The 12420-nt window shown below is 45.5% G+C and overlaps 1 protein-coding gene across 1 annotated transcript; it reads left to right on the forward strand.

Moving 5' to 3' along the window:
- The first annotated feature begins 9678 nt into the window (after positions 1-9678).
- LOC135521615 (uncharacterized protein C1orf232-like) lies at positions 9679-12159 on the forward strand. Its single transcript, XM_064947326.1, has 5 exons — positions 9679-9759; positions 10321-10386; positions 11119-11193; positions 11454-11569; positions 11777-12159. Exons 1-5 carry the CDS (start codon positions 9679-9681, stop codon positions 12144-12146), a joined length of 708 nt encoding a protein of 235 aa, XP_064803398.1. The 3' UTR covers positions 12147-12159.
- The last annotated feature ends 261 nt before the right edge of the window (positions 12160-12420 follow it).

A 12420-nucleotide genomic window follows, 5' to 3' on the forward strand; every position in this document is an offset into this window, starting at 1 on the left:
TGTATATGATAAACAGAGCAGCAGCGTAAAACAGGGGTTGGGGGGGACGACAACACACAATGCAAATAGTCCGGGTAGCCATTTAATTACCTGTTCAGGAGTCTTATGGCTTGGGGGTAAAAGCTGTTGAGAAGCCTCTTGGTCCTAGGCATGGCCCTCCGGTACCGCTTGCCATGAGGTAGTAGTGAGAACAGTCTGTGGCTGGGGTCTTTGACCATTTTTAGGGCCTTCATCTGACACCGCCTGGTATAGTGGTCCTGGATGGCAGGCAGTGATGTACTGGGCCGTAGGCACTACCCTCTGTATTGTCTTGTGGTCGGAGGCCGAGTAGTTGCCGTACCAGGCAGTGATGCAACGAGTCAGGATGCTCTCGATGGTGCAGCTGTAGAACCTTTTGAGGATCTGAGGACCCATGCCAAATCTTTTTAGTTTCCTGAGGGGGAATAGGCTTTGTCGTGCCCTCTTTACAACTGTCTTGGTGTGTTTGGACCATTCTAGTTTATTAGTGATGTGGACACCAAGGAACTTGAAGCTCGCAACCTGCTTCACTACAGCCCAGTCGATGAGAATGGGGGTTTGCTCGGTCCTCCTTTTCCTGTAGTCCACAATCATCTCCTTAATCTTGGCTACGTTGAGTAAGAGGTTACTCTGGCACCACCCGGCCAGGTCTCTGACCTCCTCCCTATAGGCTGTCTCGTCGCTGTCGATAGGCTGTCTCGTCGCTGTCGATGATCAGGCCTAACACTGTTGTGTCATCTGCAAACTTAATGATGGTGTTGGAGTCGTGCCTGGCTACGCAGTCGTGGGTGAACAGGAAGTACAGGAGGGGACTGAGCATGCACCCCTGAGGGGCTCCAGTGTTGAGGATCAGCGTGGCAGATGTGTTGCTACCTACCCTCACCATCTGGGGGCGGCCCGTCAGGAAGTCCAGGATCCAATTGCAGAGGGAGGTGTTTAGTCCCAGGATCCTTAGCTTAGTGATGAGCTTTGAGGGTACTATGGTGTTGAACGCTGAGCTGTAGTCAATGAATAGCATTCTCACGTAGGTGTTCCTTTTGTCCAGGTGGGAAAGGGCAGTGTGGATGGAGTGCAATAGAGATTGCATCATCTGTGGATGTGTTTGGGCGATATGCAAATTGGAGTGAGTCTAGGGTTTCTGGGATAATGATGTTGATGTGAGCCATTACCAGCCTTTCAAAGCACTTCATGGCTACGGACGTGAGTGCTACGGGTCTGTAGTAATTTAGGCAGGTTTCCTTAGTTTTCTTTGGCACAGGGACTATGGTGGTTTGCTTGAAAGATGTTGGTATTACAGACTCAGTCAGGGACATGTTGAAAATGTCAGTGAAGACACCTGCCAGTTGGTCAGCACATGCCCGGGGCACATGTCCTGGAAATCCATCTGGCCTCGTGGCCTTGTGAATGTTAACCTGTTTAAAGGTCTTTCTCACGTCAGCTACGGAGAGTGAACCAAACAGAATGGGTGGCATGTTGGTGACTGATGGTGGTCCATTAGGGCCTAGAGACTAGAAAGGAGCTGGGGTTTGATTAGGAATTCAGATAACGAAAGGGAGAGGGAAAAGTGACAAGAGCAGATGTTTTGACATCTGAAAAGGTCCTCATACCAATTTAGAGGTGTAGGGAAGTGGATACTTTGCTCACAGCCATAAACAACGACTGGTTTTACAGTAGCCCATGGTGTGTGGGTGTTTTGCTCACTCTGAGATGCGTTCTGGGTAATGGACCATGGTGTATGTGAGTGCACGGTGAGTCATCAGATGACTTCAGTTTGGTTGGAGTTTTTTGGTTTTGAGGTGATGAGCGAAACGCACCATGCATCGGTAGTCTGAGGATCCGTGTTTGTGTGGATAAAGAGATGGGTTTGGGATAAAGTACCTCAAAGATGTGTTGATCTGTTAGTCATTATTCTCAAGGGACACATCAACTGTCCGAGAGATGATACCAAATGGGCTTGTATATCACTTAGCCTACAAATATCAATGTACTCTTCATATAACATATTTGAGGCAATAATGTGCTTTTCTCAAGGCTATACAGTACATTGTCCTAGTGGGGATTTCTAACCCCAACCCATGACTCCAACGCTCTTAAATTGTCTCACTGTCTCTTCAGTCTCCAAATCGTTAGTCACGTTTGTCATGGGGTGACTGTGTACCTTACTGAATAAAGCCTAGTAGAGAGAAACAGAGATGCCCTAATGTCAAGGGTCACAGACCCCCAGCAGGCTAAGGTGACCCACCACAGATCACCAAGGACCACCATCAGTCACCAACATGCCACCCATTCTGTTTGGTTCACTTTCCTATGTAAGCATTTTTTTGTCATGTCTTGATAAAGAATCCAAACACAAGAAGCCTATTATCTATCTACACGGAGCGTACAAAACATTAGGAAGACCATTCTAATATTGAGTCACCCCCCCCTTGCCCTCAGAACAACATCAATTTGTAGAGGCATGGACGCTACAAGGTCAGTTGTGTCAAGCTGGCTGGATGTCCTTTGGTTGGTGGGCCATTCTTGGTGTAACAATGACGCTGGGAGTCAGGAAGCAAGTGCAGTTGGTGAGTTTAATAATAAAGAACATGGAGCGAAAAAAATCAAGAGAAGCTTCTGGCCATGAACACAGACCACAGAATCATCTGCCTGAAGAGTAGTGCTAGATAAAGGGGGAGTCATCAGGGTAGTCCAAGTGTGCCTAATGATGGGGTGCAAGTGTGCGTAATGAGGGCTGCTAGGTGTGTGTAATGATGGGTTGCCAGGACCAGGGTTGCCAGGACCCCGACGCGCAGCTTCAGCTGCAGGACGACGCCGGCCAGGGGGACGGCCCAGAGGGTGAGGAGCCAACCCCCATGACTTCGGGAGTGCAGGAGGGAACTGACGGCGTAGGCGGGGCTTCCCTCGAGGGGAGACGGATAGGTGTGATGTGGGATAGCTTCAACCAGGAGACCAGGAACCACCGGCCTGAGGAGGGAAACATGAAAAGAGGGTGAGATCTGGTAGTTAGTGTGGAGCTGTAATCTATATGTCACCTCGTTGACCCTCCTGAGGACCTTGAACGGCACCACAAACCCGGGGGCTCAGCTTCTTATATGGCAGGCGAAGTGGGAGGTTCCTGGTGGAGAGGCAGCCACAATCACCAGGATGGAACATGGGAGCCTTACTGCAGTGGCGAATCCGCCTGCTCCTTCAGGTGGCAGATGGTGCGCTGGAGCCTCCCGTGGTCATTGTTCCAAACTTCTTCTGCGCGCCTGAACCACTTTTCCACTGCAGGAGCTTCGGTCTGGTTCAGGGTCCACTGAGCCAAGGCTGGCTGATAACCAAGAACACACTGGAAGGGAGTCAGCCCAGTGGAGGAGTGACGTAATGAATTCTAGGCATACTCCACCCAGTGAAGGAATCGGGCCCAGTCCCTCTGCAGGTCCTGGCAGTGACTCCTCAGAAACCTCAGCACAGCTCCTGGTTCATGATAAGCTGTAGACCACACTACCTACCGAGAGAGTTCTCATCTGTATACTCCATAGCTGTTTACATACCACCTCAGAGGTTGGCACTAAGATAGCATTGAATGAGCTGTATTCCACTATAAGCAAACAAGAAAATGCTCAGCCAGAGGCGGCACTCCTAGTAGCTGGGGACTTTAATGCTGGGAAACTTAAATCAGTTTTACCAAATTTCTATCAGCATGTTAAATGTGCGACATTGGTCAGATGAATCAGATGCTAAGCTACAGGACTGTTTTGCTGTCACAGACTGAAATGTGTTCCGGGATTCTTCCAATGGCATTGAGGATTACACCACATCTGTCATTGGTTTCATCAATAAGTGCATCGATGACGTCGTCCCCACAGTGACCGTACGTACATACCCCAACCAGAAGCCGTGGATTACAAGCAGCATTCGCACTGAGCTAAAGGGTAGAGCTGTAGTCACCTGGAATTAATTTAATTTAATTTAATTAACAGGTGTGCCTTGTTAAAAGTTAATTTGTGCAATTTCTTTCCTTCTTGATGGGTTAGAGCCAATCAGTTGAGTTGTGACAAGGTAGGGGTTGTATACAGAAGATAGCCCTATTTGGTAAAATACCAAGTCCATTTTATGGCAAGAACAGCTCAAGATGTGTGGTTCCCACCGTGAAGCATGGAGGAAGAGGTGTGATGGTGTGGGGGTGCTTTGCTTATGACACTGTCAGTGATGTATTTAGAATTCAAGGCACACTTAACCAGCATGGCTACCACATCATTCTGCAGCAATTCGCCATCCCAATCTGGTTTGTGCTTAGTGGGACTACCATTTGTTTTTCAACAGGACAATGATCCAAAACACACCTCCAGGCTGTGTAAGGGCTATTTGACCAAGAAGAAGAGTGATGGAGTGCTGCATCAGATTACCTGGCCTCCACAATCACTCAACCTCAATCCAGTTGAGATGGTTTGGGATGATTTGGATCACAGAGTGAAGGAATAGCAGCCAAAAAATTCTCAGCATATGTTGGAACTCCTTTAAGACTGTTGGAAAGCATTCCAGGTGAAGCTGGTTGAGAGAATGCCAAGAGTGTGCAAAGCTGTCATCAAGGCAAAGGGTGGCTACTTTGAAGAATCTAAAATCTAAAATCTATTTAGATTTGTTTCACACTTTTTTGGTTACTACATGATTCCATTTGTGTTATTTCATAGTTTGATGTCTTTACTATTATTATACAATGTAGACAATAGCAAAAATAAAGAAAAATACACTGAATGAGTATGTGTGTCCAAATGTACTTTTATTTAACTAGGCAAGTCAGTTAACAACAAATTCTTATTTACAATGATGGCCTACTGGGGAGCAATGGGTTAACTGCCTTATTCAGGCAGTAGTTTATGTGTCGGAGGCCTAGGGTCAGTCTGTTATATCTGGAGTATTTCTCCTGTCTTATCCGGTATCCTGTGTGAATTTAAGTATGTTCTCTCTTTCTTTCTTTCTCTCTCTCAGAGGACCTGAGCCCTAGGACCATGCCTCAGGATTACCGGGCATGATGATTCATTGTTGTCCCCAGTCCACCTGGCTGTGCTGCTGCTCCAGTTTCAACTCTTCTGCATGCGGCTATGGAACCCTGACCTGTTCACTGTGATTACTATTATTTGACCATGGTCATTTATGAACATTTGAACATCTTGGCCATGTTATGTTTAATCTCCACCCGGCACAGCCAGAAGAGGACTGGCCACCCCTCATAGCCTGGTTCCTCTCTAGGATTCTTCCTAGATTTTGGCCTTTCTAGGGAGTTTTTCCTAGCCACCGTGCTTCTACACCTGGGTTTTAGGCTGGGTTTCTGTACAACACTTTGATATGTCAGCTGATGTAAGAAGGGCTATATAAATATATTTGATTTGAGTCAGGGGCAGAACGACAGATTTTTACCTCGTCAGCTCGGCTATTCGATCCAGCAACCTTTCAGTTAATGGCCCAACGCTCTAACCACTAGGCAACCTGCTGCCCCTTATGACTGGTACTGTATATAGACACATTGTATATCGTTCCAAAATGCCATCCTGGGCCAATCAAAATACTAATTTTCATGACTGAATTGTTCATTTTAATTTCAAGTAAAACAATCTAAGAACAACTAATGTTTACATCACAATGCCCTACAGATCTATGTTAAAGGTGGCTCAGCCTGCCATGATGAGAGCAGAGGACAGAGGGCAGAGGCTTTCTCCCTCTCTGTGATCACATTGAACACATACACATCCACACTGCGACATGTGCGTGTCTGGAGGAAGACGAGGTAGGAGGGAAGCTCTGGGATGTGTGTGTGTGTGTGTGTGGATAGAACTCTGTGTTCTGTACATTTTGTTCTACATTTAGGGTAGCGCTTCATGCCCAGAGCTAAGAGGAGTGACATGGCTCCCTGTCGCCAAGTGGTGGCGGGATGTGGAAATGCATCTGCCCTGAGCCCTCGAGGTTAAAATGTACTGTACATACATACACACATATGTACACAAAAATGCAGGCAAGCAGGCACACACGTGCACACACACAGTATGTTATACATTTACTGATGTTCCTAGTCCCAGGAATTAGATGACCTATTACGATTACTGCAATGTGGTTGGACTAATAATCATTGATTTTTGAACATTTACTCACTGAGTCTGATATGATACTGTCCATACTAATAATGTCACCCCGACACCTTTCCTTCGATTACTATAGACTTTTAAAGAGGCAATCAGCAGTTGCTACATGTTTGGGCTTATAAATGAATGGCATGTACCTATTGATTGTTGAAGAATATCACTTATAAATGCCTCATGAGCTTAGTTCAACTGTCAAAATATAAGCTTTGTTTGTAAGCAAAGTAAACGTGAACAAACACTATAAGGCCGCCAAAACAAGGTTAAAACTATAGCTCTGTCTATGAATTTGAGAGTGGTTACATTTCTCCAGCCCCACCCCACAGTTTTTTTTTTACCGAAACAGGGGCAGGGTCAATGCTTTGTTATTGTTTCAACTGCTGATTGCCCCTTTAAGCGGACATGTACCAGAAAGTAAGCGACTGTCAAGGTTGTGGTAACACACTTCATCCATGCAGGGTCCTTTCTAACTTCTTTTAGCCGACATATACACATGCAACATCCCCTTAAACAATCAGCAAAAATAGTATTTGGTGTTTCTTGTCCTCAAAATGCTCAGGTGGCACAATTGATTTTTGTTTGGTAGCCTCATACAGACACACCGGTTTCAACTGGTTTCATGCCCCATATGTAATAACATAAAGGGTAAAGCATCCCGAGTCAAGGAGCAGCGGTAAAACTGGATAATAATCAATACATTCTTATTCATAAAGTCAAACAAAAAAACAAGTGTGAAATATAAAAGTTTAGACTTCCTGAGTCACCTAGTGGCCATGAAAGGCAATGCCCAAAGGATGTACTACACATGTAAGAGCCTTCATACATTCGTTGTTATCACAGATCTAAATTGGTTGGATTTGTCAAAGTAATACGGTGGTAACCTTGCTTACACCAATCCAATCACTTAAAGATCAGCGATAACTTCAAGGAAGGGAAGAAGGAATGATGCATTGCACATCTAATGGAATAAGGCCCATGTGAGATTGAGCGCAAGGTAAAGGGAAACTCAATGCTGCTTCTTTCACCTCCAGATGGCAAGTGCATTGTTGGGTGTATAGTGCACTGCTCTATAACACACCTTCGGATTGAATCCCAGCCTAAGTCCATAATAACTGCAGGAGTTGACCTGCTGTGCCAGTAGTCTCCCTGTTGAATGATGCAGATGGAACTTTAATGTAGAAGGACACAACCATTCAGCAGACAGAGGCATGATGATCAGGTGCAGCAAACACTAACAACACACTGTGAGTGGAGGGGATCAGTGAGTTTTAGGCATGTATAACGTTCACAGGTTAGCAGTGAAAAACCTTGTGCCCTAATGAATACGACCCATATCTCCATCTCAGGACAAAATCCAACCCCGGGCAGCCGTGATCAGTGGCTGCTGTTCAAACAGGAAACATCCATCAGCAGTCAAGCCTATATTGTGTTCCTGTGTGTGTGTGTGTGTGTGCGTGTGTGTGTGTGTGCGTGTGTGTGCGTGCCTCTTCCATACAAGCCCATACATTATTGAAGTTTATCTTATAAGTATGCAATCCCCTCATTAAAACGAAACTCTATATGGTAATCAAAACTGGCAACACGAGAACTGCAGGTATGCTAAGATTACACCACTGTGTAGTATAATCAAGATTATCGTCAAGGCTGCCAATATTACATTGGTAAAACAACACCATTGCATTTCAAATCAAATCAAATTTTATTAGTCACGTACACATGTTATTGCAAGTGTAGCGAAATGTCTGATTATAAGTCTGTATGTAGGCAGCAGCCTCTCTGTGTTACTGATGGCTGTTTAACAGTCTGATGGCCTTGAGATAGAAGCTATTTTTCAGTCTCTCTGTCCCAGCTTTGATACATTTGACCTCGCCTTCTGGGTGGTAGTGGGGTGAACAGGCAGTGGCTCGGGTGGTTGTTGTCCCTGATGATCTTTATGGTCTTCCTGTGACATCGGGTGGTGTAGGTGTCCTGGACGGCAGGTAGTTTGCCCCCGGTGATGCGTTGTGCAGACTGCACCACCCTCTGGAGAGCCCTGCGGTTGTGGGCGGTGCAGTTGCCGTACCAGGCGGTGATACAGCCAGACAGGATGCTCTCAATTGTGCATCTGTAAAAGTTTGTGAAGGTTTTAGGTGACAAGCCAAATTTCTTCAGCCTCCTGAGGTTGAAGAGGCGCTGTTAGGATTGAGGCAATGTTTACTATGATTATGATTATTGGTGTATGCAAAACTTTACAACACTTTTTAAAATATAAATTAGAAAGAAAATTAGAAAAACATTTAGTTAGATAATAGATAATGACACTTTGAAAAACTGTTAGAAGAGTTTATTAAAATGTGTCAGAAACAAATTTTCTTTAAATATCTGGTTGTATTATGCTCAGTATTCAATGAAACCGTATAGGTCATCAAAGCTTTATGATATCTGTCTCCATCTACATTACACTAGCAAGCCCTCCTCAGGTTGCCAACAAACCAGTACTTGAAAACCAGCTCTCCAAGGAAGTGAACAGGTAAGGATTGGAGTTTGCAGTTTATGTACAAACGCACTAAAAGTAAATTAGGTAGATGATTTTAAAAAAGAAACAAGAAAGACATGATACAGTGTTGTCACTCGACACTTTTCAAATGCATCTGGAGTCCAATAAGTACTCTACTCTTTAGTCCCCCACCCTAAACAAAACTATAAGTGTATCGACGTACATGTTGTGATGGTACAACTTCATTTGGTAGCCGTAGTCTGCCCTGAACTTTCTGCCATAATTGTGCCACATTTTATACTGAGCTGATCTTGCTTGTCGTCTACCACATGACAACGTGTGACAGAAATGAACAACAATCAATTAGGAGGAAGATTAAACCCTGTGTACTGATCTACTGAACAGGAGCATCATTGGGCTTTGGGCCTGTCTTCTCATAATGTTAGTCAAATGGGACATACACTCTAATCAGTATCAGAGTGTAATGGGCATCTAAACATGGCACCAGTGTGGAGCCAGCGCCCACTGGGTTAGGGTTACAGCGGCCAGTCTAGCGGTGCCAGCTGACAATGGCCCACTACCTCTGGGAAAGAGCCCTGCTGAAAAATACATGAGGAAACCCACACCTGTTTCCAGGTAACCGATGCAGCCTGAATCCTGAACCGTGACGATGTGTGTGGTTGCGTACATGCATGGGGTTTGTGTGTATATGTGTGTGTGTTCACATTGGTAACTGCTTGATTCCTCTAACAGATCAGATGCTTCACAGGGATGTTATCAGTAACACTTGTTCCTGACAAGAGACATTGACAATCTAATCGGGATACAACATGAAACAGCACAGGCCTACAACACTCTAGACAGGCCTAGAGTGAGTCAGGTCAAAGTTCCGTCGAGGCTGAGTCGTTGTCTAAGAGCTGGAAGTGTACGAATGGGAAAAGGGCATTAGCCAAACTGAGAAGACCTGAAGAGGGGACTTGGTAGAGGGCGGTCTGCCTCACGAAGCTGTGAGGCCTTACTGAGAGTTGTTTCAACAGTTCTAGAGGTCTTTTAGGGTGAACAAGCATGAATCCCATATGGAAAGTGTACAAGAGCAAAGTGCTGAAGACCCTGAACCCGGACCTAGAGGAGTACACAGAGGAAGAGGTAGAGAATATAAAAAGCTTATCTTTCATTTGCAGATTTCCCCTGCAGATGTCTTGTTCTGTGATCTATAAAGTACAACTAATCCTAAATCAGCTCTCCTACCCTGAGACGCTTGATACACACAACCTCTCATTTAGGATCGCTGTGGCTTCTCACGGCGACAGATCTGTTGGTTTGCTTATTCATTGTTGTTGAAGTTTGACTTATATCATTTTGTTCCGCTCACAAAGGCTTATTTCTGCTGGAACTTTGAGGAAACTACAGAGCAGTTCCTCTTGTGCTTTGTTATAGTTTTGGCCAAAACATGCTAATCACTGTAGCATAGGCTTTCAATTACAAATTCGAAAACCCAAATCGCTGCTATAGTACTCTGTCTGCAGTAGCTACTGGTTTATTCATATGAACTTTCACCCACCCCTCATACTGTAACCTATGTTAGCTAATATGATGGACAAGCTATCAGTGCTATTAGACATACTATCAGGTTAAAAAAAATCGATGATTGAGTTCTCAGGATTTTTTCTTGTCTCGACACCCCCGATGTGTCCGGGGTTGGTACAGGCTGTTGGAACAAGGATGACCCAGTTCTTCGGAACGTCGGGAAACCTGATGCCGAACTGGAGCTGCGTACATGGATTAGATGGCATTCCAGTGACAGGGGATGAGACAGACGAAGACAGAAAGCCCCCATATTCAGAGTAGGAGTGCTGATCTAGGATCAGTTTTGCCTTGTAGATCCTAATGAATAATATTATATTTCATTATTATGTCCTTGACATGGTGACAGGGCTTATGTGAAGGATACTGCGTTAGAATGATGTCTGCAAACATGGTTTATTTAGAGTTCTTTGAGTTATGGGGGGACTTAAACTGTCATCGTTCTTATTGTATGTCTGAGAAAAGCGAAGAATATTTACCCTCTTGGAAATGAACTCTGTGGCAGCTTTTTCTATTTTTAAAGTGGATACAGAAATAAAGTAGGCTGTATATTCTCCCTCAGTTTATTGTCTTCGGCATAATGGATTAAAAGGAATCCACAGGGATTACTCCAATCAATATAGTAAATGATGTTGCTACAAATGAGGATTTTGTGTTACATTTGGGCACTGTCCAGCATTTTCAATGACAGACTTTTCCTTGACATTTTCTGTGAATTATTTTTCTGGAAATTGCTTGTAGTGTCTATATTAACCCACTAGATGGCAACCACTACCAATAAAATCGAATGCACTGAAAAGCAGGGTCGCCCCGAGTACAGCATGTGTTTTTACACAGAGCTCAATACTTCACTACCAACACTGCTGTGCTGAGGCTGACAATATAAATGTGTGATGGTCATTGCTGGGCTTGTGTTCCCAGGTCAATAATGCAGAGATTGACATGAGCCCTGTCCAGGAGGATATGCCCAATGCAGTGTCTCAGCTGGCCAAGAGAGTAAGCACACACACACACACACACACACACACACACACACACACACACACACACACACACACACACACACACACACACACACACACACACACACACACACACACACACACACACACACACACACACACACACACACACACACACACACACGCGGCATGGAACTTAATGCAGACGTTACACATTAATCACATTCCGAAGGATTGGCATTGGACAGTGCTCCACCGCACGCACGCACACACACACACACACACCTTTGACACTGTGTTCAGGTGCAGGGTGCTGGGGCTAAAGGCTGGAACAGGATGTCAGCTCTCTTCAACAAAGAGGATGAGCACCAGCTATTGGAGGAGACTGAGAGCCCGCCTGTCCCAGACCAGTCAGTGGGACTCTACTCTTCTACACAGCTCTCTATTCCCCTGCCCCCTCCTCTTCCACCTCCTCTTCCTGAACATGGGAATGTCAGCCATGTCTAATGAATTAAAGCTTAATTAAATACATAAATAAATAAAGTAATTATATTAATTGAGTTAAACATATTATGATACACAAAATGACGGTCCCTCTCCATCCCTTGTATCCCCAGTCCACTAGCAGTGACGCCTGAGGAGCCGCAGAGACCGGCCAGACCCTCAGGATTCTGGGGTAGCTTCGCCACCAACTGGAAACAAATGGCCGCCTCAAAACAGGCTGAAGCCGCAGCAAACGAGACGGGCACGATGGAGGAGGGTCAGGAGGCGGCAGGGGAGGGAGGTGGTGAGGGAAGGGGGGAGAGTTACCAGGGGGAGAACACGGAGGGAGAGCAGAGTCAAGATGGAGGAGGAGGGAGCAACACCAGCTTCTCCAGATATGCCATGCTTGGAGGAGGGAGCGAGAACACGCCCTTCAAGTGGAACTTTGTCACAGGCAAGCTGGCTGAGTTGAAGACTAAGAGCATGTCTGGCCAGGAAGACTAACAAGCCAGCTGTAAGGAGGTGGGATGGGGTCTGGGGCAGGGGTTGAGTGGGGTCAGGGGATGAGGGGGTACATGGGGCCGAATGCCCTCCTAGCCTAGCCTGGTCCCAGATCGGTTGATGCTGTCTTGCAAACATTGCATGACAGTGACCATAGAAGTTGGCAAAGCAGCGTGAACAGATCTGGGACCAGGCTCCTCCTAACCAGTTATCATCTTCATTCTACTTGCTCAGGTGTAGATTGTACCCACCACACCAACACCAGTAGCAATTGACT

This window comes from Oncorhynchus masou, chromosome 30 (assembly GCF_036934945.1).
Source record: "Oncorhynchus masou masou isolate Uvic2021 chromosome 30, UVic_Omas_1.1, whole genome shotgun sequence".
NCBI lineage: Eukaryota > Metazoa > Chordata > Actinopteri > Salmoniformes > Salmonidae > Oncorhynchus > Oncorhynchus masou.